General features: G+C 37.4%; 2 protein-coding genes across 4 annotated transcripts in view; one reads left to right on the forward strand and one right to left on the reverse strand.

Moving 5' to 3' along the window:
• Window positions 1–617: 617 nt before the first annotated feature.
• LOC103715928 (protein DETOXIFICATION 42-like) lies at window positions 618–19,720 on the forward strand. Of its 2 annotated transcripts, none has more exons than XM_039127446.1 (14): window positions 618–720; window positions 11,242–11,726; window positions 11,889–12,010; window positions 12,871–13,080; window positions 13,282–13,475; window positions 15,849–15,984; window positions 16,547–16,643; window positions 16,742–16,842; window positions 17,527–17,690; window positions 17,872–17,943; window positions 18,025–18,141; window positions 18,404–18,499; window positions 18,644–18,765; window positions 19,292–19,720. In XM_039127446.1, exons 2-14 carry the CDS (start codon window positions 11,368–11,370, stop codon window positions 19,332–19,334), a joined length of 1,833 nt encoding a protein of 610 aa, XP_038983374.1. In that variant the 5' UTR covers window positions 618–720; window positions 11,242–11,367; the 3' UTR covers window positions 19,335–19,720. The 2 variants fall into 2 exon arrangements, with proteins under 2 accessions (XP_038983374.1, XP_008801950.2); XM_008803728.4 differs by lacking the exon at window positions 618–720 and adding an exon at window positions 9,947–10,386.
• A 3,234-nt stretch (window positions 19,721–22,954) lies between these two features.
• Window positions 22,955–27,923, reverse strand: part of LOC103715927 (phenylalanine--tRNA ligase beta subunit, cytoplasmic) — a 30,954-nt gene continuing 25,985 nt past the window's right edge. The window contains exons 17-19 of one of the 2 annotated variants that reach the window (XM_039127447.1): window positions 26,111–26,197; window positions 25,908–25,991; window positions 22,955–23,341 (exon numbers count right to left, since the gene is read on the reverse strand). In XM_039127447.1, coding sequence (XP_038983375.1) covers window positions 23,273–23,341; window positions 25,908–25,991; window positions 26,111–26,197 — 240 coding nt within the window. In that variant the 3' untranslated portion in view covers window positions 22,955–23,272. The remainder of the gene's footprint in view (window positions 23,342–25,907; window positions 25,992–26,110; window positions 26,198–27,923) is intronic. The other variant, XM_008803726.4, reaches the window with a different exon arrangement.

Genomic DNA, 27,923 nt, shown 5'->3' on the forward strand with positions numbered 1-27,923 from the left:
TAGGTCCTGGGTACCATGGCTGGGCTCCATAATATTGCTTCTTAGATATTTATTCAATCAGCTTGTCATTTGAGTAGAGTGCGTCCTTTTAGAACGCACTCCCACTTAATTCTTTCCCCCCTTATCCCTATGCATCACCTAATACTAGCACAACTGGGATTAAAGGAGAGAGCAGCCTGGAACCTAGTGGCTTAGTGCTCCTCTAGTGGAGAGATCAGGTAGGGAGAGTGATAAGGAGCAGCAAGGACCTTGTTTTCTCTCTCTAGCCTTCTTATTGCTTATCTCCACTCACCCACAAATGGACAAGCCTAGCTTCCTCCTCCTCATCAGCTCCCACGAAGTCATTGGTGGGCCTCTGAAGAGCCCATCTTAAGTGCCTATCGTGGCACGACACGTCATCAAACAGCAAGGTAAGGGTGCTTAGGTCAGGGCAGCAAAGCGACACCCACAGACAAGCCATGGAGGGGGACAGCTAAAATATTTTGGTGTTGCAAATCCTCCGTGGGCCAACAATGCATTCTTTACAGAAAGAGGACCAGTACTAGGACTGGGTTGGCCCTTTAAAAGGGAAGGGACCGGAGGGGTGGTGGCATGCCGTCTCTACGAGATGGTTGGTGAGGTCTTCCTTCAGTCGTAGTCATTATCCAGAGTAGCTACGGAGAAAGAGAAGACAGTAGAAGCTCGAGGATACGACCAGGAGGATTGTAACGCATCGACAAGGTACGTATGTTGCTTTCTTCCTATGTATTGATCTTTTTTTGTTTAACAAAAATGCTTTAGGAACTCAAAAATTAACTTAAAAGAATCGCCCAAGGGGTGAAAATGGACCGGATATTATATGTTCGAATCTGCTTTCATATGCATAGAAATTTAAACAATTATCCGATCTATATCCGAATATGCGATTCTATTTGTAATCCTATTTAATTTTATATAGTACTCATGAATTTTTAATATATATATATATATATATATATATATATATATATATATATATATATATTAACGTAGTATTAATTTGATTTATCACCCATTTAGTTTATGATCACAAAGTTTAATTATTTAACTTATATCAGTATTAATATCTATGCTTCAAATATATTATTTATATCTATATTTATTTAAAATAAATATGGATACGAACTTTGCATCATCCATATGCATTTGTCGAGCAAATGTTTGTATTGGCAATAGTGCCATTGCATTGTGAAGGGTAAAAGAGAGTTGGGTGACCTTTTTTTGAGTATTCTTCTGACTTAGCAGTGCATAGCTCTTTGCGTTACCCTCCATGAGCACGCAATCCCACTGTTTTCTCCCTCCCACTTCAGCTCCATCTTGGTTTACTACAAACTCATGCTATGGGGAATGTAATATAATGGGAACTGAGGTAGAAACATAGCGGTACCACGTGGCACTTTGATATTGCTAGATATTTTCATGCCTAATGAGTATAGACAGTGGTAAAACTTCTTAAACTAATAATGCATCAAGCCATATAATAAGTTTAGAGACATGCATGCGTACAGGCGTCCATGCTTATATCTCACTTCTTAATCTAATACTAGCAGAAGCAGTTGTGGCGATTGATTTGTTATGTTCAGGGTGTATTTGTTTCCATGCAAGCGAACAGTCTCAAGTGCACTTCGACTGGAAGTGGTTACTTCTAATTAAGCATTTGTTTCCATGTAATCCAGCTCAAAGTGAAGAACTTGAGTACTCTCCACTTCAGCAAAAACAAACTTCGAACTTGACTTCAGCTGGGCGGCTCCACGGTCAAGTTCTAGCCTGGCATTTGCTGCTAATTCTAGCCCACTAATTGCTTGCGATCCTAGCCTGTTACTAATGGACCATTTAAGTAAGATTAGATGAAAATATCACAAGTTGCTGGTATACCTTCGCAAATTTATTATTTGCACATATACCCTTATAATTTTTTTTGTACATGCATAGCATTATAAATATCCAAAATTACATATATACCCTCTCAATTTTAATTTTGCTACTTATATATATATATATATATATATATATATATATATATATATATATATATATATACACCCTATACATTATTTTTTAGATTTTTTTGCATACATATCCTTCTAAATATTAAAATTTATATGAATATTCTTTTAAAATTGATATTTGTATGCATAACCTTATAAAACACTTGTTTTGTGCGTATATCTTTTTTTTTTCTTCTTTTTTCTTGCATATGTGTCTACACCATCTAATGTCATTAAGAAATTAGCAGTTTGAAACTAAAAATCACTAAAGTACGGTAGACATGCAAAAAGAAATATTTTTGAGGGTATGCATGCAAATAGCAACTATGCGATGGTATTCATACAATTTCACATGTTTAGGAGGGTTTACATGCGAAAAAAGTTAATTTTATTTTTATCTATTTTAACTTATTTTAACACTCAAACTTTAGTCTAGTGCTTGCTACTCAATATTTTCTGTAAAAATATTGCTCAAGAAAAATATTGTTCCAGCAATTAGATAACAAAAGGAGTTATAGAAGTTCTTTCATAATCATGGAATTATTCTACTTTATTATTCTTCATTTTTAACAACCACTATATGTTATTTTATCGAAAAATAGCATGTAATATTCATTATTCTAGATGCATATATGAGGGCATGTATTAGAATATAAAAAGAGATTAGAATCTCTTAAAGACACTTGATAGATTACAATGATCAAGTTTTCTTGCTACTACTGTACTTATGGATGGAAGAGTACATCAATCATTCCTAAGAAAAATCAATAAAGGACTTCATAACCTTTCAAACTTATTAATAACCACCACAGCCATGTGATAGAAAGTCAGGAGAAAAAAGATTTAATTAGTATATGGGACCCATCTTGTCATAGCAATTTTAAATCAGCCATTAGTTTGCACACAAGAAATTTTTAGCTCTACAAGATAAATATTGCAAATCTCATGCACTAAAAGATAAATATTGCAAATCTTTCACAACATTTTTTTTAAATAATTTATAAAGCTAAAGGTAGGACCTGACCATCTTTGTGTAAAAAAAAGGATACAACAGCAATGAGAGGGATTTAGATTCCAATGGCAAAAACTCCGATGAACGGAAGAGAGGGAGAAGGGCTACCAATGGTGGAAAGGAGAGTCGGGGAAATAAATTTGACCCCGAATGAAGGAGTGAAAGAGAGATTAAGAGAGATCGAAAAATTTTTCAAACAAGATAGAAATATTAGTTTTCAGTCATACCCATTAATCTGTTACCCGCCTCAGGGATAAAAAGATAATTTTATAATTTTAATAATTTTTAATTTAAAAGATCATAATTTTGGCTAATTACATCAACTGAATTGCTATGTTAAAGATATTCATACAAAAATAGTGTTTTGAGAGAGCATGCATGTAGATATCAATGTGGGAGGGTATTCATGCAAATTTCAATTTTTAGGAGGGTATTTATGCAAAAATACAAAAAATAATTTTTACATGCATATCCACCAAAATATGTGCATGAATACCCTCCAAAATTGCTATTTACATGTACACTCTTATAAACGTTTGTTTTTCATATTTATCCATTAAGAGTATTTCCATCATTTCAATTTTAAACTGCTAACTTCTTAACATTAGATGGTACGGTACATATGCAAAAAAGAAACAAGAAAAAAGAATATATGCATACAAAACAAGTATTTTATAAGCGTATACATGCAAATATCAATTTTGAGAGGATATTCATGCAAATTCTAATATTTAAAAGGGTATGTACACAAAAAAACTCTATTTTTTTACATATATACGCTCACAAATTTATTATCTGCATCTATATCCTTGTAAATTATTTCTTTTTGCGTACCCTCCTTTATTGAGTTAAAGGCATACATGCAAAAAGAAATAATTTATAAAGGTGTACATGCAAAAGCAAGTAATTTATAAAGGTATACATGCAAGTAGTAAATTTATGAGGTATACATATAATTTTAAATATTCATGAGAGTATACATGTAAATAGTAAATATGAGAGGGTATTCACATAATTTTAGATATTTATAAATCTATAGACACACACAAAAAAAAAATCCTTATTATTAATAATAATCATTAATGTACCTAAAATTCTTAGGTCCTGCACATCTTCCTCCAAAACACTTATAGCAGAACTTAAATCTTATAACCAAGTTCTCAAAACTCAAGTAATTAGAAATCAAATTCAGATACTTCATCACTTGCCTAGAAATAAACATGTCCATATGTTCCCTCGGATTCTTGCTGGGCCAGCTTTAAACTGTGGGTTTGTGAAGTGGACCAGCTTTAGCAAACGTTGACTAGTTTTTTTATGATTTTGTTAATCAAAAGTTGGCAGTTTAGGATGGATTTATGTATTTTTTTTGCTAAGTGTCTTAGAGCATGCCATACCATGGACTTGTGACCAACATATATAGGTGGCTGTCTGCGTCCCACTCCTTGAAAGCAGTGGGGGAGTTGCATCAACTCTTTCTTGGTTCAACAGATGGAGAGCAAGAGCCATTCCATGGGGAATTGGAGTGGATTGGGAGGTTTTTATTTAGAGATGGATCAGACTGCTTTAGTTATAATAACCTTTCAAAAAAGGGGTCTGCAAATGAATCTGATTAGAGCATTTAGTGATAAATATTTGGAAGTGGATTCATACTAAGCATTGATATGGGACCCTGCACGTTAGAAGTTCAACTTTTCACAGAAATTAGTTCTTTTTTTTCTTTTTTAATTTTCATATGTACGAAGCTTAAATAAAATATTTCTAGACCCATCTAGAGCACTCTATGGAATCCACAATAGTTTCAGCGCTTCTATCAAGTTCCAATTTGATGTTGCATGAACACAATAGATCTCTCAGCGTATGTCTATTAAATTCAAGGGCTGTGAAAGAAACCAATCTTTCACACTTGGCAGTTGCCTTGTTTCTCAACTTTATTAATTATGTCTCTTTTGTTAAGATCCTATTTAAAAACCCTAGCTAGCTTTTAGATGGATGAGTCTAAGAGTATATAATTAGCACCATAAGAGTCCTTGACCCTATCATATGGAACTATTATTTCTCAGCACCTTTTATTCTAAAGGATATAACATAGTATAGCTAATTCAACAATAAAACTATTGGACAGATTTTTTTATAGGAGCCTTCCCATTAGTTCCAAAGAACCTCCCCATAACATGCATGTATCAAAGTTGCATGTAATTAATATAATCATAATGATCATTGAAGTATCAAGATATCTCAAGATGGATTAGACCTCGAAGACTTCCTCCAAATGGAAGAAGGTACCAAAGGCATGGGCTAAGATTGATTTTGAAATATACACAAAGTCAAATACATCTCAAGGGGAAATATACACATCATGTGGTTATACATAGAAATTTACATACAAAGTCAACGATACAGTCAGAATAGAAATATTAATTATGAGTTTTAAACCTAAAGTTAATAAAAACTTATGTTATAAGCATTGAACAGGCATAATGTCTGAACTCTCTCCCACAGGAAACTTTTGCTGACATAAGTGGTCGTTGAAACAGATTGCATGTCCCTTGGGGCACACCTTGCACTTTGCATGACACATTCTCATGGTGCAAGAACTAGAGAATTGGTTATATACATGATTAATTTGTTTAAGGCCGCGTTGCCAGTGTCTTTGGTCGGTGTCTATTAATGATCAAGTAAATCTTAATTTTTTAGAGAGGGTTTCGCCGGAGTCTACTATTGAACATGGACATCTGGTTTCATGATAATATGGAGTTGGAAGGGTTGCGAGCTAGAAACTTTAGAATTGGTACAAGACTAGCCAAACAAGTTTGTCTATCCACACACATGCAAAGGACTTGGGCTTGGAAGGTGTAAGAAATGGACCCAACATCCTCTACGATTCATGGTTTTTTGCATCGTAGAGTGCCGTGCAGCACTCGATGTCTACCATCTGAAGATGGACGGTTATCAACAACAATCCATCTCTTGAGGGTGTGCACCAAGAGCCGCATAGCGCGCTACGATACAAACCATGCACCAAATAGGACTCATACTCGCAGGGAATATGTCTTAGTATCCAAGTACGTAAAATAGATACATCATAGCCTCCTATGGAATCAAGTTGCGACCAACTGGGAAATTACTTTGCTAGCCCTCATCACTATCAACTAGCTCATATTTGAAGTTTAACAAGCATATAGAAGAATGATGCTACGGTGCCAACGAACGCAACCCTAGGGGGAAAAAAGATAGGAAAACATGCGAGAAATGTAAGTACACCAAAGTCAGATCTTTAGTCATGAAATCCTGCAAGCCAGACATGATAAGAAAGCAAACTATAATATTTCTTAGGGAAAAGAAAGGAAAAGAAAACAATAATGATGATTACTCGATCGGATCACCTCCGACTATTAGATCTAGACTAGCTACTATATAATGGATTGGAGAGCTAACATGAAGATGAATCCCTTGGACAAGCTAGCTAGGGATTGCTCTAGCTAGGTTATATCCAAGTTCCCTCAATTCAAGCATCCCAGAATCAAGCCTGGTAGGCTGTCACCTCCCAGATCCCAGTGATCCTTTAGGTATAACCCAAACTAACAAGCAGACAAGCCATGAAAGGGACTAATATCACTAATCTAAGGCCCCAAACTAACGCCAGTACGCCAAAAAGGATTGAAAATCTTCACTTGCTCCCTGGCCTGCATGATAAGGAAGCAGGTGAGCAACCCCTCGGTTTGCAAGCATGCATGCATTGTCCAGCGCGCTGCACCAAAACTTCCTCGCTCGCATGCATGAATTCGCGCGTCAACAGCGCCACAAATGAGTGCATCCGGAGGTCGGCACGTGGAGGGCGAGAGAAGAGAACTGGCCGAACCAAAGGCGACAAAAACTTAGTCCTTATAAATGGACTAGTCTGAAAGCCCAACCGGCCAATCCGTGCAGGGAGGACTGAGGAAATTTGGCTAGTCTTTGGACGTCTAGTTGTCTACTTCGTCGCTGCCAAGGCAATTATCTTTCCCGTTTGTTCTTTTCTTTTTGATCTAAAATCCTCTGCATGGTGCTTAATTACACCATAGAGTACTATGCAGTACTCAATAACTACCATCAGTGATGGACAACAATCAAACAAAGCGCATCATACATCACACGTAAGGCTGTCTTGTTTGATGGCCATCCTGATGGTAGCCTTCGAGTGAGACATAGTATCTAACGATATAAATTGTGTACCACAAAGTATCTTTGCTCTTTTTTTTTCTTTTTTCCTAGTTTTGTGCTCATTGTTTTCTTTTTTATTTTTGGCCTATCCTCTTGAAGTAGAACTCCTTATTGTCTTTACCTAGCTAGTTTAGCATTTTTGGTTTAGTGTATGAAGGAATTGTCTTTTAGATGCTTGTGAAATTCAATGCTAATTGGGCAAATGTCAATGGTAAGAGAATGGGATTGTTGTCAACCAGCCTTTGCTTGTTGGTATTCTCCTCCACTTGGAAGAAGGGGAGCATTAAATCACTGGTGGTGGTATCTTTATCATACTTTTAAAAATAAGAAAACAAAAAAGAAGAGAGGGAGAGAGAGAGAGAGAGAGAGACTTGCAATTATAGATCTATGTAGGGGTAAGGGTGACATGATTTGGATCTACGAGCTCATAAAATCCAATGGTAGATGGGTCAAGACAAGACTAGCGGAAGCTAGCTGTCTACTTCGTCGCATGTGAGTATGCATATCTTTCCTTGTATTCTTACAGGGAAAAAAAAAAAAAAGCTTATCACTTCTTGTTGTCTTGGTGTACTTTAGAGTTTAGATCTGGATTTGGTGTACGGAGGAGTTGTCTTTGAGCTGCTTGTGTAATCCAATAGCGAATTGAACTGTAACAATTGTCAGAGATTAGGATTGAAGTCGACCAGCCTTCGTTTAGCTGGTTGGCATCGCTCTCCACTTGAGAGAGGTTGGAGCCCTGGAAAATAAAAGAATTCGAGAAACAAAGCAAGAAACAAGCAAGTCCAATTGTAGATCCGTGTAGGGGTAAGGAGTGATTTGATTTGGATCAACAAGCACATGAAATCCAGTGGTAGCTTGGTCAAGAATGCAGTAATTACATCCTTAATTTCCGAAAGGATCTGGGTCCAAGTTTTGGGAGGTGATTTCTCATGTATTTACTTTGGAAAGTTTTGCATCCATTTTTTCAAACTGATTATTCTCTGTCATTCATCTAGGGTTATTCTAGGTGTAATGATCATTGAATAGAAGATTGATCCAACCCAATCACAACACCTTGGTTCCTGAAATTAGAAATTCCAAATGAATGAAACATATATTCCACTGCAACCAAAATTTTAGAGCTTTGATAATTACAAATACATGAACCTCATATGAAGTTGCCTGATTATCTTGGTTTGCATATAATGTGCATAACAATGCAATTTATTCGTACCAAGTATGCCTCTCTTGATCATATTTTTCTATTATGCAATATTGTAGAGGATAATAAACTTGGGAGTGTATTTAGAGTCCACTAAAAGCATTGCTTGATTGTACCATATTCATCCATTAGAGACACTTTCATTCAAGTCATTTTTTGCATCTCATATGTTAAAACTTGCTTACAAGTTCCATTTTTTTCTAGGTTGATGGTTAGTGTGAATATATATATATATAAAGGTTGATGGTGGTTTGAAATCTATGATCCCAAACATTATCAGAAAGCCACAGCATAAAAAAACCAATAATTTCTATAAATGATCTAATCCCTTCTGAGTCCTCGATAAAGTCAATTGTAAGAAATTCTTCCAATCAGGTGATATGTGAGATTTTTATGTTCTATGAAACTTAGACATCATTTACTTCATAGAAGCAATCAAATTTAAATGGAATGGACATTTCAAATTGAAAATAAATCAAACATAAGGGAATAAATCAATTGAAGCATATAAGACTTTTGTGGTCATTAAAAATATCTTTTGAGTTCTTGTTTGATCAGTTTTACATCTTTTATTGGTAAAAAAAACTTACTAGATTTTTTCTAGATAACATCAAAAATTTCCATTTCCATTGCGTCTTCCTGTAGGAAATTAAAGCCACATAGTATCTTGTCTTTCGGATAAGATCAGTCAAATCTAGGTGATGCATTAATTCACAATGCATAGTTTATACAATTATAATTTATCTTTAACAATAAACATATCCAAATACAAGTAGAATATATGAACAACTAAAGGTTGGCTTGATAATAGACTCATTCAAGTTAATTCAATTCGAGAATGAGCTGATCTCAGTCCAATACTTCATACTTGAGCAACAAATAACTTGGAGCCAAATAGTCTGCCAACTCAAGTAAGTAACTAAGCACAAGTTTGGGCAAGTTTGTGCAATTCAAATGTGTGCTCTAATGCTCCTTTCATCAAGCTAAGGCAACTTTGCACAACCTTGACCTCTAGTATATAAACTTATGGCTAAGCCTCCTTTAAGCTTGGCCACTCGCAACTCTTGCTAGGCCTAATGTCGTTTATCCTATGCACAAGAATATTCTTAGAAACCACCGAGGCTTTGGGCAGTGTTTGGTATGGGAATAAAGTGGGTATAAGATATGGAATAATAAGTCTTTTAATTGCCATATAGGTTTTAGAAAATAGGCATAGTTAAATAATTAATTGTGTTTATGTCGAATACAATTATTTGAAGAAAAAACTGTCATAAGTTATTCCTACCTTAAAGTCATATGCCTGTCTTTCTATTTTCCTTGTTTTTCTTCGATTTAAATTCTTTTGATCTTTTATTATTTACAGTGTTAGGGAATAGGATAGGGTGAAAAGCACCACAGTAATTTCGGAAATTATATATAGCAAAGCAAAAAAAAAAAAAAAAGAATAACTTATGATATAGTTATTCCAGCTGGCACAAATCCCTATTCCTTCTCCTATTCGCCTTATCCACCTAAAAAACAGATGCTTCTGCTTTTCAGAGCAAAGCAGCACATCCGTGATGCATGGAGCTCGGCTCCGGCGGTTCATGGCAATTTTCGAAACCCTAAACCCTAACCTCGGTTTCTCTGTATAAGAGAAGGGAGTGAAAAGCTCTCTCTTTCTCTCTCTCTCTTCCCAACCCCCAGTTTCCCGTTCGGATCTTGGCTCGCGATCGATCATTTTGGGTTCGATGCACGAGAAACAATGGGAATCAGTCGAAGAGCTCGTGACTCTCTTCTCAGATTTTTGGTGCTCTCTCGTATTTCTATGGATTCGAAGAGCTTCATTGCCTACGGGCCGATCCAATTGGCTCTCTGTTTCATTTGCCCCTCGAAATGGAGACGAAGAAGAGGAAAAAGGGCAGAGAGAGATCAAAATCGAGACCTCGGTTCTGTGAAAGATAGCTAACCAGCTCTATTTGGGGAAGGTGGGTTCCATTCCCATGGGATTGCCCGTAGAACGCAAACGGTTGTTGCTTAGATTGGTCTCTCATTCCTTCTTTCCTTTATGTATTTATTTGCATCCATCACAAATCTTTAAAAATTTAGTCTTTCGCACCAACTATGTATTTGATTGCATTTAAGTTGCATTTGTTGGTCTCTTCTTCCATCACATTCTGAATTTATGATGTACCTTGTATAACACTGACGGTGTTTGGCACGAAAATTTGAGCAATCCCCATTGTGGAGGGATGTTTAAATGGGGTAGGCATTTTTAAAATTGGAGATGCCATGGTTCTCTCTATAAGATGTATAAATAAACCAATCATTATAATGCAATCTTTTGCACTGACTGGTTATTAATACTGAGGGGTTCTTGCTTTTTAAATTGCAATTGGTGCTCTCTTCGTCCATCAATTTTTGAATTTATGATACACTTTGCATGATATATCCACCTACAAGTTGTTGGATGAAAGTTTGTGCAATCAACCTGTGGGAGGGGGTTTATATAGGTCAGGCATTTTTGTCTGACAGTTCTTTCTCTGGGTATATCAAACACTATGAATTTCGGACAATTTTTGTGTATATTTCCAAGGCCTATGGAGCCCTGAAAGGTGTATGCGGCATCGGTTTTTTGCCAGAAATTATTAATTTGTGCTTCTAGTTACTGAAATCTGATTTCACTTGCTATCTTTCAACCTCTTCTAAATTGTGTTCTTTTTTGCTGATATATTTTTCTGTCCAGGTTCATCTCTGTTTGAGATTAGGCATATAATAAATTCACGGCATTTATACACTGTACAAAAACAATTGGTTTATTTGACACTTGCCACATGTTATAGGGGAACCGGCAACACCTGGCAAGGATTAGCAGTCCTGCAGTGCCTATTGTCATAGTAGGTCATTGCCGAGGACAGCGGCATCTTGATATCAGAAACATTGTTGTTTGTTGGGGAGAATTTTGATTGATGGAAAATAACCCAACTACATCAGAGAAGCAGATTGCTATCCCAGTTCCTGCAGAGGGCATGAAGGTTTCCTCAGATGAACTGAAGGAAACCGCCCCAGATGCACCAGAGAAGCAGATCTCTGTCCTGGTTCCTTCAGAGGGCACAAAGGAATCCTTGGATGTACTAAAGGAAACCGCCCCAAATACGCCAACTAGGCAAATTACCACCCCTGCTTGTTTGGAGGGAACCATGAGTTCTGTGGATGCACCAAGGGATGGAATGACTCCAAAAGACACCAAAGAGGAGGAGACTATATTGCCATCACCACTGGGGAAACCAAGGAAGACAGGGTTTCATATCTTTTTCATGAACATAAGGTATCACATGGATCTGTTTCTAATTCAAAAACTTTTAGTTGAAACTAAGCAAATATCACAGTATATTTAATTTGCTAGACATGGATTATTCAAGGAAATATGTGCTGAGTCCTGAAAGAGTTTATTTTAAGCTAATGCTTGTTTCTACAATTGACTGACCAGATGTGTCTACAAGTTGGATGAGCTGGGGTCAGAGATTATGCGGATCACGGTGCCTGCTGCACTGGCATTAGCAGCTGACCCACTGGCTTCGCTAGTTGACACTGCTTTCATTGGCCGACTAGGTTTGTCCTTTAACCTTTATATTTTCTTTATCCAGATCCTTGGTCACCTCAAGTTTCCTTGTGCGCATAACTCATGACGTGTGTGTCATCATGCTTTGAATAAGTGTGTGCTTCCCATTTTACTGTATAGTCGTTGGTGGATTAATCTTTATGTTGCATGTAGTGGTGATATTATCCATTTTGTTGACATACTACGGAAAATATTATGAAGATACCCTGCATATTTCGAGGGGTTTTATGAAGGTTTAATTGCCATTTACCATCATGTACTAATTCCTTATTTGGAGGTTTGAAATCTGCAGCCGTCTCTTAAATTCCCATGCCTATATTACATTAGAGTGCTTTTTGTTGTTTTGATGCTTCAGGGAGTTGAGGTAAGGATACTATAACCATAAGCAAATCAACAGGTAATTAAGGGCCAGATATTACTGATTGTGCATTCTTTCAACCGACGGTACATTTGTTATGATGCTAAACTTCCTTTTTGAGTTAAAAGTAACTTTTGTTGCTTGTAGCTACCAACTATGGGTGATTGACATTTGGTATACTAAACATGGTTCACTGTACCAGACCATACCATATGGTATTAGGTGTACCGTACCATACTGGTAGCAAACAAATACTTGATACAGGGGCATACAAGTTTTGGCACCATGAACTAACCTGTACAACTATGCTAGCATGATACCATTACAAGTATCAAAATTGGTACCACAAACCACGATATTAAAATTTATCATCTTTTGCTCGTCGTGTTATTTGCTTAAATCATCATATCTGGTGAGTAGAGTTTTTCATAGTCAAACATTTTAAAAGTGTCCCTTATATATCCCTTTCTTTATTTTGTCAATGGAGTATAGGTTCAGTGGAGATTGCTGCTGTAGGGGTTTCCATTGCCATATTCAATCAAGTTTCAAAAGTTTGCATCTATCCACTTGTCAGTGTCACAACATCCTTTGTAGCAGAGGAAGATGCCATCATTGGCAAGGGCATTGAAGAACAGGACAGCAAAGACTTGGAAAAGGCCTCTCGTGTAAATACTGATGAGAAAGAGTTTCCCCCTTGCCATGGTATGCCTGTATAGTCTAAAATCCAAATCCATTCTGCTGAACGAATATGCAGAATTCTCTCTATCTCTGTGTGTTTTTGTGTGCATGAACACTTGCACTTGCATGTGTGCATGTGTGCTAGCTTTCATGCTTGCATTAACTGTTTCATCCTTTCTACTGTACATAGCTTGACCAACTCTGAAATATCTGTCCCTGCTTCAGATTCTGAGAAGAGAAGGTGCAATGTATCATATATTGCCAGTGAATGTATGAAACTATCCGGGTCTCAGCGTAACCGAAAATATGTTCCATCAGTTTCTTCAGCCTTGATTGTTGGTGGAGTGCTTGGGCTTCTTCAGACTATGTTCCTTACTCTTGCAGCAAGGCAGGTCTTAAGCATCATGGGTGTAAAGTCTGTAAGTATATGAGTTAAGATTTATGAAAACTCAATATATTGCATCTATCATTGCTTTGTGGTTTTCGACTCATATCACCTTGCTTGAGTATGTTCAGATTTAGAATGATAACCTGTTTGTCTAATCATGCCTTTAGATCAGCAAATCTTCAACTTTCATAATGAAAAAGTATGAACTGAGATATAATATATTCACAAAGAAAAACTTATCCTCGTAATCATGATTATGCATGACTGAACTTTCTTTTTCAATATGGTATTATGGAAATGACACATAAATCTCTTCCTGTTTGGCCAAAGTCATCTATACCATATTTGATCTTGTGAGGGTCTGTGTGACATCAAGTGTGCTTCAAATCCATATTCCAATGCTATGAAATGAGGTTCTGCCCCTGCAAATTTTTTTTGAAGGAACACCAAGATAGCCAAGAAAGTAAAATACGGGGTCCAAAAGAAAAAGAGTGTCACTGAAGAACATAAAAGCAAAGCAAATTTTGTAACAAAACAAACTTCTCTAGGGTCACCAGATGGAAACATGAACATTGTACCCATTGTGAAAATGGGTACAAATTAAGTGTCACATGTTGCTGTATGTCGCACAAGTTTTAACCTTCAGTTAATTGTTCACTTATATATCGATAACATTGACATAATCTGCATTGGAGCTCCCTATAAGCATCACACTGAGGATCGGTGGAGTGACAGAAATGACCAGGACAGTAACTACAAGAGAGAGACAGGTTTTGGAAGGACGCTCCTTAAAGATTGCATTCTGTGTGTGTGTGTGTCACACACATATTCTGATATGATCGTAACTTTAGTTGACTGAGATTAACTGGTGAATCACACAGATATCAAAATCATACATCTCTCCTTTTTTCTTTCAAGTTTCTTCAATGTTTTCCCTCTTTTCCTAAAATGGCTCATATCATGGTTGAAAGGTGGGGCCAACGAGAATGATATCGAGGGAATCTACTGTTATCGTTTGGATCAGGAGCCTATTTTCATGCTCTTGTGCAAGTTTTGGAGCTTCTATTCCTCTTAAAATGATTTTTTTCTTGGATTATGATCCTTGCAATAATCCTTGTGGATGATAGCTTTAGACTGTGGCAAAGATGTAGATGAATTATGAAACTTTTCTGCTTGATGTTGACATCTGTTTACTCCAAGGCAAGTGTGGTCTCTTTCGATCAAATACCAATTCGACTTGAACTTGTTAGTCAGTTTGTTTAGATGATGGTACCTGGCATGCTTCAAAATAGGTACTTTTGACAAATTTAGGATTTCCCTTTGTCAGTTTGTGGAATACTTGGGAGAGCAGTTTTGGAAGATTTTGACACAAAACGCTAAAGATGGAGAGGATATATGCTTTCTTGTATAGATTTGGACAGTACGACATCTTCAATTAGCATGTTTTCATGTTCTAGAGCAACTTTTGGTGTATTCTAGGTTACTTGTAATCCTTTATTTTACAGTATAATTATTATCAACTTCCATTCTAAAAGAAACAATTAAAGAAACATAGTAATTTCTTTCCTTGAGGTTCTGAATACTTAAATGAAGATGGCTAAAGTCTTGCATTCAGCATCATGCTCGATTTGGTTTTTTTAATCTGTTGCACGACACCTCAAGGATAGGGGCTATCACTTGAGGAGTTGCTCCATACTATGTCTAACAAGTGAAGTGACATCACTCTACTTGCTGTCTCTTTTTCTCTCCTTAAAATGATTGCATCCTCGTAGTTTTCTTGTTTAAATAGGAGAATTTTGAGTTTCTAATGGTAAAATGAGGAAGATGAGGATGGCCAAAAAGGAGATTTCTGCTATGCAAACAGTTGTGGCCAACGGAATTGGTCTACTGTGCTTCACTGACCATTATGAATTTTCATCATCAAATATTGCACGAACATTGGTGGATGGTAATTTGATGGAATAAAACTCTACATTACGTTTGACATATTTTTGGGCCTCTTGTGAGCTTTTAATGTTATGTTGTAGTATTTTTCCTGCTCTTGTTCCTTGTTTTGCCTACTTGAGGAGTTGTTTTATGCTTTTAGTCCGAAATAAGAGTTCTATGTCAGTTTCAATGCTATAGGTTGTCTCCTTGGTGTTTTCTACTTCTATTTTTCTATCAGTAGAACATATTTTGTGTCCTGCTGCATTATTTATTAATGACTGCTTTGTCTCTGACAGATAGACAAACAATGATTATTTACAAATTCACCTGATTGCATATTCCAATTGTGTGTCTATACGCATTATCATACCAAATGACAAATAGAATAACTTTGTTAGCAATTTTTAATTTTTGTTATGGTTAAACATAGTAGATGTCAGTGAATTTCCCCTTGCTAATTGCTTTCCTTGTATATTAGGGCTCTCCTATGCTAACTCCAGCATTACGGTACTTAACACTGAGGTCGCTTGGCTCTCCTGCTGTTCTCTTGTCTCTGGCCATGCAAGGGGTTTTCCGAGGATTCAAGGACACAAAAACTCCTTTATATGCTACTGGTAAGTTTAATTTAGCTTAGCATATACCTGTAACAACTAGGTAATTTGCTTTATCAGTTGCCTCAGAAGGTATCTCCTTGCCTTGCAAGTTAATCATCATGGGGCAAACAAAGAAACAGTTGATCTTTATGTTCTCTGTTAGCCAATAAAAAAAGGTTAGACTACTGTCAAAAGGGTCAAGTGAGTTCGGAGGTTGGATCTGTTACTGATTTGACATATACATGATTGGAGTGTTGGTTTGGATTCTTGGCTTAAACTTGTATATGCATCAATCCCAAAGAAAACCTATCTTGCCAATCATCTCTTGATCAAGTGATGCCTTGACCATCAATCAGACACCTATCAATTGCTGATTGACATCAAGTTTGTAATCTGGCCGTGCAGCATTTTCAAGCATTTGTGTATGATGTCTTAATTTGATAAAGCAAACCCAGTGAATGGGATATAGCTTGTCATTTGTCAAGTGGTTAATCCAAGAGATATTAAATCTATTTTTTCTGTTTCATTTTATGATTTATGATGTCATTTTAATTCCTTCAAAATTCCTTCCCTGGCATTTCAGTGGTGGGAGATGTGACCAACATCATTTTAGATCCAATTCTGATATTTGTTTTTCACCTGGGAGTCAGTGGTGCAGCCATTGCCCATGTTATTTCTCAGTATGTACTACTACCTACTTTCTTTAGCTATTTATTATCTTGGAATCCTATGTTCATATGTTTATCATTTGATGTCTCACAGAAGTTGCTCCTTGCAGGTACCTTATTACACTGATACTGTTCGTTAGACTGGTGCAACAAGTTAATGTCGTGCCTCCTAGTATCAAAGCCCTGAAATTTAGCAGATTCCTTAGATGTGGTAAGACTTGGAACCTTCCAGCAGTAAAATACCTAGCAAAAGTTTTGGAATATCAAATTAATATTAGTTACCTTGATCCTCTGCTTAAACTGAACTGATTTAGTTGATGCTTCTGATTATTTGTGAAGCTTCAAACTATGGCCTGATGAGCTTGCTGTTCTATTAAATCTCCAATCCAGCTTAATGTGGCTAATTTAAATGTCATGCTGGCCTAAATTTTAGATTCTGTATGTGCCTGAGATTTAGCTCATATAATTTGATAAATTTCCATATTAGCCATTTCAGATGGTGTGTTTAAAACAGTGTAATAACTAAGTTGTTAAGTGACTGCTGTGGTTTCAAGCAATCTTTCATTTTCTCCATCTGAGAAGGCATGGACATCCAGATTGAGGTGAAGACTGGGGTGGATGCATCTAAGGCCTATAGTTTCAGGTCCTAAGGGACCTGAGCATGAGCTCTTCCACAATGGCAGTGGTCAGCAGTTGCTGACCTGGCCAATTCCTGACCAACATGCAGTTGTAGCAGTAATAGCAATATCTTCTTCTTGAAATTTAAAATGGCTGAAAACTATATGAAAAATATTACAGATAACTGCAGAACATGGGTATACACTAACTGCTTTCAGCACAGGCTTTTGCTTCCGGTTCTGATCAAAGTTGGGTTAACTGTTATTCTGGAACCCAGGATTTCTGCTGCTGGGAAGGGTGATAGCTGTAACATTCTGCGTGACGCTAGGAGCATCATTGGCTGCACACAATGGACCAATTATTATGGCAGCATTTCAGATATGCTTGCAGATTTGGTTGTCTACATCTCTCCTTGCTGATGGACTGGCTGTCGCTGGACAGGTTAGACCTCATTTTCATCAGAGCTTATGACTAATGTGCACTAGTTGAAGGAAGCATGTGAAGCATCATAAAAAATCTCTAGCTTCATAATTATGTTTACATCTTATCTTTAGTCAACAAAAGTTAGTGCATTTTAAACCATGATTAGTTTTCCAAGCAACTGAACTTTACTTCTTTGCAGGCAATACTTGCCAGTGCATTTGCAAGAGGGGACCTTCACAAGGCGGTGACTGCTACAGCTCGTGTAATACAGGTGTCAGAAGTTTAGATTAAAATTCTTCTCCCTTTTTCCCCTCAATTTATTTTTCTTAACAATTTTATGCACATACTACAGTTAAGCATTGTACTGGGGATGGCTCTCACACTTCTGCTGGGAGTTGGACTCCAGTATGGATCAGGAATTTTCACAAAAGACATAAATGTGATACAAATTATTCATAAATGCATTCCGGTAAATCACTTTCTGACGATCATGTTAAATTATATGGTTAAAAAAAATGGTTTCCATAGGAAGTTGCAGAGAAAAAGTCATAGAGAAAGCTGAATTGTTATTTATTTGAAATCCATTGGAAACAAGCATAGAGAAATGTAAAATGCAATGTTCTGTATGTTTCTTCATGCCTTTTTTTTCCTTGAAAATATAATTATGATTCTCCTGACTTGTATAAGAATCTGACACATTTTCTGCAAAAAAACTGTTATTTGTGACTCAGTTTGTTGCTGGTACACAAATGCTCAATTCATTGGCCTTTGTCTTTGATGGCATCAATTTTGGAGCATCTGATTACACATATTCAGCTTATTCTATGGCAAGTCCTTATCAACCTCGCTCTGTATACTACTGAAGTCAACTTTTCTTCAACTATTATTCCTTCTGATACATTTCCCCCATCATTGCTGGATTAAGTCTTATTATTATGGTTATGTTTTTTAATGTTAATCTCCATCTTTAGGTTGGTGTTGCTGCTGTTAGCATTCCATGCCTCATATACCTTTCTTCAACTCATGGATTCATTGGAATATGGACTGGACTGACAATTTACATGAGTCTAAGAACATTTGCCAGTACTTGGAGGTATGTTTCTGTCATAATATCATCATCTAGTCATATATAGGGAAAAGCCATTGTAGCAGACCACCTGAGAAGAAATTGGGTAGAATGTTCTTCAGCTATTATTTCAAAAATGCAAAAAAATTAAAAAAAAAGAGTTCCAATTTTTCATTACCATGTAACGACTTGGTGATGTGCTCTGGTCAAGCCACAAAAGTACCTGCTTGTTAAAACTGGTCTATGTGATAGAATATCAGTAATTTGTCAAGTTAAATCGGTACCAAGTTACATAACAATGGTAAAACCACGACTCTCATGAGACCAGGAAGAACCTTTGCCCAGATTCTCCTGCTGGAGAGCTGAATAATGTTATCCTAGTAATTATCAGATAAACCTACTTTATTGCTGAAGTTTCCTCTCTCCCCCCACACCCACCTATCCACCCACGTGTGCTCACACATACACCAGAATAAACGATACTAACTGCCCGTATTTATGATGATATCTATTTAGAACTCGATACTGATTTGTTTCTGCTTGCTGTTTGCAGGATGGCGGCAGCAAGGGGGCCCTGGACTTTCATCCGGAGATGATTTATACTCCCTTATCACAAAGATCCTTTACTTTGTTTAAACAAGTCATAAATGTGGAATAAACAATATGTGTACTATGTTTACATCATTTTGTCAAGCATGGACTTCTTCCTATACTCTATACATGTCATATGAATGCTGCGGCTCTTGCTATACCATGCCTCTCCTTCATCTTTAGGAAATCCAGTGTTGTTACTTTGACTGATCATCTCTATTGATGGGGCTATTTGTGGAATATGATCCTCTTACTATCTTGTAAAATTCCCAGTGGCATGGCAATGTTCACGTCCAAGGCAAGCAGTTTATTATTGCCTGGTAGGCGTCTTGTAATTCATAAGATCAAGTTCAGCTGTCAGCATAAATACAATATATGCTTTTACTTTTCATTGGAGAAGTGCTCTCAAATATTTAAATAATGCTCATGATTCACTGAATTTTTTAATGTCTATGGCTGATTGGTGCACATTAGTATCAATGTAAAACATGTCATATGACAGCAATACTGCAATGGTGCATGATCCATTTCATTCTATGCTAGCCCATATAAACTGATTCCTAGCTATTTGTTCAGTTGGCTGAGTCAGAAACTTTCAGTTTGCTAAATCAACTCCTCTCCCCTCCAGGCATCGCAGATTGGTTTAAGGTAAAGTAAAAAGAAAAAAAAATACAGGTTCACTGTTCAATTTCTTGGCTGATACATCTCTAAGTATTTGAGCCAGGGTAGCTGAAGTGCACATAGATCTCTCTTCCTTTCTATCAGAAAAACTCTTTTTCTCACTCTCTTCTTGTACATGAGCACTCACAAAACTCGGACTCTTAAATCCTAATTTACAAAACCTATCTCAACTCTCACAAATACTGTTAGGTATTGCGGAAATTCATTGAGATCATGGATTATGGTGGGGGAATTGGAACTCAGGTCACTAGTACCTAATCCTTGGTGGCTTTACCCACTGCACCAATTGGCACACTCAATCAAAGTAGCCCGCCTAAAATGTTCATTACTTGAATTTTAGGTCAAGTCTCAATCTAAGTAAGCTAGCTAATCAATCGCGTGGTAAAGGGGTTCCAACCTTGCTGATTCTGTGGGAAAATTGAAACCTTCGATTCTTCCTTTCCATTTTGTAGGCACTTGCTCAAAGATGACTATTCTTAAGTGGTAGGTTGTGTTGGGTTTTTGAACAAGAAAGAGTAGTAGGAGACGGGGATAAGGAAAAAGAAACAAGATGAGGAGTTAAAATGAAAAACTTTTATTCACTTTTTCATGGCATGACATGTATTTCCACTTCTTTTTATAGAGAGGAGATGGGCTATGGATAAAGTCTTGCTTGCAAGGATAGGCATGCGAACCCTTTTACTTCTGTCCAGGTATGCCACAAGCGCTGTCCAAGAAAAGGTAAAAGATAAATTGGGACTTCAGTAAAGATAGAGGAAAACAAGTAGGACTCCATCTTGATGAGATCCCAGAAAAGTTAGAACATTCTAAAATAATTTGAATTTTCTTCTTATAGGTTGCATTTCGGCTCCTTTACCTCATCTATTGCTTGGAATATAAATTCAAATGTTGTTGCTAGTCAAAAGGAGGGGGCTATATAACCCCTTAAAATCGGAAGCATAGTTTTTATTCAGGTGCAATATGTAACCCTTTACCTCATCTACCTTCAGTTATGGTAAAAAGTTTGAGATTCAGAAGCAATTAAACCAGAGGTAAATATTTAGAATTTGACAAAAGTCCATATTTTTAAAAGAATCAAAAAGGATTTACGCAATTGAAAACACATATTAACAAATAGAAATGCAATAAATCATTGAAGAATTCGTGTATTTATTTACATATTGCAAGCATGTATGATGTGAAATCAATACCATTTGCATATTGTGTTTATGAATTGGTTGAGCCTATATACTGAAGAAGTGCAACTTATTCCATGACAACTCCCCTCAGTTAAATCCAGTTATCCTCCTCCAGTTTGGGGTTTAATCTGCATGTCTTTAGTTGTTACTTATGATCACTTATTCCATAGTATTGACTTTATATATATTAGTTTTTCTTATCCATTGAAACTATTTGAATTAGAATGTCATCTACACCAATAAGCAAGCTTTATGGCTGAGAGCACCAACAATTTCATTTTCGATTTTTGGCTTGTGCATCAAATTGAATATATATATGTATTACTTACGGAATTATGCTCCACTTGGCATGTTAAAGTTCAACTCCTCCTGACAGATCAAATATAAAGGGCTTAATTATTTGGAATTTATATGAATTCCTTATAGATAAAGAAATGTCTCGATTCCTTAAGTTCATAGATCATACTGTCAAGTTATTGCCTTTTACTATTATCATGTTTCTTACTAAACAAGGCAAATAGGATCTCCCTCCTAACCATGGATTCCTTCAATCTTGATGTCAAAATCATTCAAATACTCCTCCAAATTAGGAAACTCATCTTGAGTTCAAAGAAGAAGAGTGGGAAGAGCAATGGCTGTTTTTATGAACTCCTTAGGATAGCAGTTCTTTCAGGTGGAGCTCCTCTTCCTCTTAGCATGCTGTGTCGGGCCATTTGCGTCCGGTTCAAGCTTGGGCCATTTTCCCCTTTACCCAGTGAATTAGGCACTAACCTCAGAGATACCATAACATGGATTAGATTTCTAGTTTCAATTATTTGTGCAACCACCTAAAACCTAACCATTATTAAAATTTGTTCAAGTATTATATATTTAAAGTTACTAGAATTATAATTTTTTTGTTCCATCATTCATTATTTTCCTTTATCAACGGTGATATGAATAAATAGTATTTTCAAGTTCAAATCTTTGTATCAGCTCAAAAATATTTAGTTTTTTGTTCCGCTAATAATGACATAGTTGAGTAGCATCACTGTTCTATGGTTATCAACTGCCTTTTTTATTAACCTTTAATAACAATCATTATAACTGGGAAAAGTCCAGTCTTACCGTTGATTGGCAAACAATGACTGCTATTTCCTTTGCATTAAATAGGAAATAACCGATTAAAAAAAAGTATGCAAGAGGTTGAACAATGTATCAACTTAAAAAAAAAAAAGACAGATAAGGTCTTGCCATGTAAGAAAGAAAGAAAAGACGGCAAGCAACAATGGGGAAGGAAATGAAAATAAGATGCATTTATATAAGCATGCTTTATCCATCTAAACAATCTTGGAAGTGCATACAGTGAAAAACAATAAAGAAAATTATGAATTTTTGAAGCTTCCTATGTTTGCAGGCAAGAAGAAGATAGAAAATGGGAAACCAAGGGTTCTCCGCCTTCAAAGATTTTGACAACTATAGAAGTGAGAACTCTAAATATTTGAGATGTCAGGAAACGGGATACATAAACAATTTTGACAACTATAGAAGTGAGAATTCTATGTGCAAGATTTAATCCTTTTTTTTCAATTTCTCTCTTTTTCAAGTTATATGGAGGGATTCGACGTCACTTCCTTCTTGCCAGCAAGGATTGCATCATCGTATGACATGGCAGTGATACATGGGAGTCATTTTCCCATTGTACCCTAGCATTTACTCTTGTGAAGAAATAGACATTTTGAAAGATACTAGGCCACAGCTTAAAAATGCTGGCTGGAAAACATTAATAACCCAAGAAACCAGCTCCTGTAGATCTGCCACAACCATGGAAATCCCCAGGTATGTTTGAAAGAGAATGATTACATCATCTCTGAAATGATAAACAATAATACAAATTAATGTCTACAGCTATGATTTCCATGACAATGCATTTAAAAGAAAAAATTACAGGTTACTTTAACGGTTTCCAACTTCCGATCATCAGGACTGGAAAAAATTGTTGGTGAAAAATTTAAATCCTGTTGCAAACAAAGCCGTAGAACATGCCGAACAAAACTTGTGTCCACAAAATAATGGAATCAGTGTGGTCACAAAATTATCCTACTCTACAATAAGGCCTGGATGTCAATCTCAACATAAGAGCATGGATCAGGGATGCCAAACTTCCTCAAGACCTGGAAAGATGCATCCGAATCATTAGAATAGTCCAAAAAGATATCACAAACTTTTTCCAAAGAAAATATAAATTAAAAAACAGAATGCATTGTGTCGGCAGTAACAACACTCAATGTAGACGTATGACCCGTGCAATCACCAATCAGAGTAGCAAAAAGCATTTTTATGAAACTAGAATGCCACATAAATGGAACCAGAAATATCGACAACCAGGACATACATTACTAAAGCAGCTGTTAAGCATTTATGACCAATGCAAAAGGCTCGTGGCCATCTCAACATACAAACATCAGTTCAATCAAACCAGTTACATCACACGAAACGCTGACAGGTCCCATGACACTATTATGTAAGGGCATATTTTCTAAAATTAGCCATTCCGGTAATTTTGAAAACAGAATCTCATCTAGCATCATGCTTTGTTTATACCTTCAAAGTAGAGAATTTTATTTAGCCAGTAAACTAAGGTGGGAACAACCACTTTTCTGATGTCAGAATACCATTAATCCTATCATTAAAGAATAGGAAAAAGGTTAGGAACAAAAAGAAAATGGAAGCGATAGATGAATGAATACACTATGCACTAGAAATCACTTCACTCTATTACATTTCTCCATCAACCAAAATAACTCCTTGTCATATCTTGGAGATATTGTTCAACACAAGGTTTGAAAATTTGACCATACCGCAGTGCAGTAGTCCCTATACCAAGACATACCGAGGCATGTCAAGGGTATGTATACCAAGTCATGAACAGTATGCCCCCATACCAAGGTACTTCAAACCTTCGTTCAGTGATCTGTAAACTAACCCTCCATAAATATAGGATCACAACTAGCACCTAGATGCCAATATCAATAAGATGGTTGACTGATTAGGACAGCCATTAGCATAGATCAGCAATTGCCAAACGGATCTGAACTGGGCACTTCAACCCCGCACCGAACCGACATCAAATCAGGATGGTTTGATTTATAAAAGCCCTCCCTACCCAACCCCAGTTTGATAGTTTGAATTGTCAAGAGCCTTTGAAAGCTCTCTCCATCAGACGCTCATTCACCACTCCCCCCCTCCCCCTAACACTGCCATCCCATTGGCCACTCTCGAGATAAACCTAACCCCCACCCCTCCCTCTCCGTTGGATGCTCGCTCACTCGCTCCTCCCCACCCCCCCTCACCATCGCGATGCCATTAACCACCCTCGAGCTAAGACCCCCCCCCCCCATCTCTCTGTTCCCCTCCCCCCACCTCCTTCTCTCTCCCACTTCTTTGACACTGACACAATCGACCGCCCTCATGGTAACCCCCCCCCCTCCTCCTCCTCCTCCTCCTCCTCTCTCTTCCTCCCTCTCCCCCCCCCCCCCAATTGTTCGGTATGCCCCAGATTGGTACAATACGTACTACCATACCAAATCGATTGCTGACTGGTACGAACTCTAGTACCAGTGTGGCGGACCTTGGCATAGACGCAGTGTATTGGTTTAATGAACTTGAGCAGAAGAGCTTAGATGATAGATCAGATAAATCAGTTACATATCCAATGTTAGCTTGGTGCGAAACTGGAATTTCTTCCATAAAGAATTAGGGATTGTTTGAAGGCAGTTAGCAACAACTTTTAATTAAGATTTGAGCTCCTTTTTTTTGCTTAAGATTTGAGTTCCTTTTAAACAACAGAAGTTTGCTCAGCAAACTCTCTAAAGCAGTCACAATTCTCAAATCTATTCAAAGATTTAACGTACACAAGAAACCTTGCAGAAAATTTGTCCAGATCTGATTTCCAATGGTAGTCAGCAGTTAATCTGATGTGCAGAGAAGTGAGCAATCTCAGCAATGAAAAACAAAAGGAATGGACAGCAGGAGAACGTTCAGATTGAAGTAGAAGGAAATAAGAGAAGAGTAAGAAGAAGCCGACAGGAGGCCTGATGCTTTTCCTTTACTAAATTTCTCACTTAAAAGGTCCGACAACTAGTCTCTTTGCAACTGGCCACAAAGGCTAATATTCAGATACATATAGAAAAGGGCCTCAGAGTGCTGGCCTGATGCTTTTCCGTGGACAGGGCTGGGACTCAAGTCCTTGGTCTAGACATTGCTATACACACCAAGAGTCAGTACATACCAGTTCCTTATCTGCATTTGTTTTATTTCCTGTTTCAGTGCATCCAGCCATATCAGTACCATACCATTCTGGTTCAAAACCAGTATGGAATCTGGTACTGATACAGTGATACTCATATTTTAAACCTCAAAGATACAGTATGGTTCTACCCACTGAACTCTAAAGGAGGTTACAAGTAGGTAGACTAGCAACTGAATGAGTTAAATACCATAAAGAGTTGCAGAAAAAGGAATAACAGTACAATAACAAGCCAACCAATATTAGCAGAAAGTCAAAAACATGGTATCCCGACCAATATCAGCAGAAAGGAATAGACAGAATTCTGATGCTTATAAAACAAATTAGTTGATGAAATAGGAGGCAAAAAAAGATGTTAAGATAATCCTGTGAATACGATATAGAAGAGTATTACATATTTTCACATAGTCCTGTAGGGAAGGTTAAACTACCTCAGGGTGAACAATTCCAAAGTGGCCTATCTGTTTCTCCTGGAATATGATGCTACATTGTCTATTAGGGAAGAATTCTGGCTCCTGTAATGGCCAATCAATAACAAAAGCAGCAAAATATGACATTTGATGGTAAAACAATGCCAGATAATACAAAACAGCAAGCACTATGTGGATCAGAATACACATATGCATATCCTTACATTGGAAGGCCTCATATAATTATCACTAATTTGGACATGTGGTGCTCTCACAATTTTCATGATTCTTTCCACCAATCCCAATATTTCCTGCACATCGAAATTTTATATTAAGGAATGACAACTTAAAGAAAGCTCTCTTGGATTGTGCATGACCAAGCCAAGGCAAAGACTTAAACATGCAACAGTGAAAAACCAAATCAGAACTGTAAAAACGATAAGGTATTATATCAATACATGTGTAAGTGTTGCCTTGCATGGTGCAGAGCAATGTTAGGTTAATGAAGCTAGCATAAATTATTGTCCACAACAATAGGACTGGGTTCACCGGTTGGCACCCTCTTCTTAGTGCATGCACAGGCGGGCGGGGGCATTTTCAGGTTCAAATCCCAAAGGTGGTGTTGCGGGAGGGGGAGGGGCCTTGAATTTAGTCCCACATCGGCTAGTAGCGGGAAGGTTCTGTGCCTTAAATGGGGGTTGGAAAACCTTTCCTCTCGAGGCGCCTTTTGAAGGGCAAAACCGTGAGGACAGTGGTCTCCCCCCGTCTGCGCTGGACGCGCGGGCCGGGGCAGTGGTCTCCCCCCGTCTGCGCTGGACGCGCGGGCCGGAACACCCAAAGCGGACAATACCTCGGAAGGAACGCAGTCCTCTTCTCTGCTAGCTTAATATGGGCTAGGCTGTTGTGTGAGGCTCCGGCAGAATGCCGTCCCCGCAACAGACGACGCGCCAGGTAGGGGCGCCTCCTCCGACCGTTGACTATCCCTCAGGACTGTGAAGGCTCAATAACCTTCCCGCTGGGGGGGCTATGTTGCGGGAGGGGGAGGGGCCTTGAATTTAGTCCCACATCGGCTAGTAGCAGGAAGGTTCTGTGCCTTAAATGGGGGTTGGAAAACTTTTCCTCTCGAGACACCTTTTGAAGGGCAAAACCGTGAGGGCAGTGGTCTCTCCCCGTCTGCGCTGGACGCGCGGGCCGGAGCGCCAAAGGGCAGTGGTCTCCCCCCGTCTGCGCTGGACGCGCGGGCCGAAGCGCCCAAAGCGGACAATACCTCGGGAGGAACGCAGTCCTCTTTCTCTGCTAGCTTAATGTGGGCTAGGCTGTTGTGTGAGGCTCCGGCGGAATGCCGTACCCGCAACAGGTGGAATTCCCACATTATATCTCATTAAGAAAAGAAATGTATAACTGCCATTTACCAATAATCACTGTCCATATGAGAGTAACAGAAAGTTAACTCAAACTATTACCATGTTATGTTCCACCACCCATTTCCTTTTCACAGTTTAAAGATTTATTAGAAAGGAAAACATAATTTTGTAAGGAAATGTATGAGAAAATAGTATTTAGCTGATGGAACCCCTAAATGATGAAAGGCAAGTACAAATCTTGAAAAGAAGAGAAGGGAACAAAGTGAAAATTGAAGTACAAGGTTAAAAACTCAGATAATAACATCATTTGCATACAGATCTCAAAGAAAACGAAAAGGAATAGGTTTTACAAGTTGCAAAAAGAAAGTTACCATAATGCAAATTAAACAAGAGATCTATGAAAAAAAAGGAAAAGAAAAGGACTGTAATTTATAACACATATATAGACTTTCAAATTAGTGAAATAACATACATAAATTTTGATGCGGCAAAAAGGGGAAATGGTAATTGGGTTCAAAAGCTATTAATTTTATAAAGATGATTTTAAAAACAAAATGCACCAAGAATTATCCCAAATAGCTAAAGTTATTTTCATTATTGTGGAACTTTATGGAAGAGTCTAGACTTTAAAGAGACCAAAGACATCGCATGTAGTGTCCATCACTAAAAGGAA

Source organism: Phoenix dactylifera, chromosome 6 (assembly GCF_009389715.1).
Source record: "Phoenix dactylifera cultivar Barhee BC4 chromosome 6, palm_55x_up_171113_PBpolish2nd_filt_p, whole genome shotgun sequence".
NCBI classification, from domain to species: domain Eukaryota; kingdom Viridiplantae; phylum Streptophyta; class Magnoliopsida; order Arecales; family Arecaceae; genus Phoenix; species Phoenix dactylifera.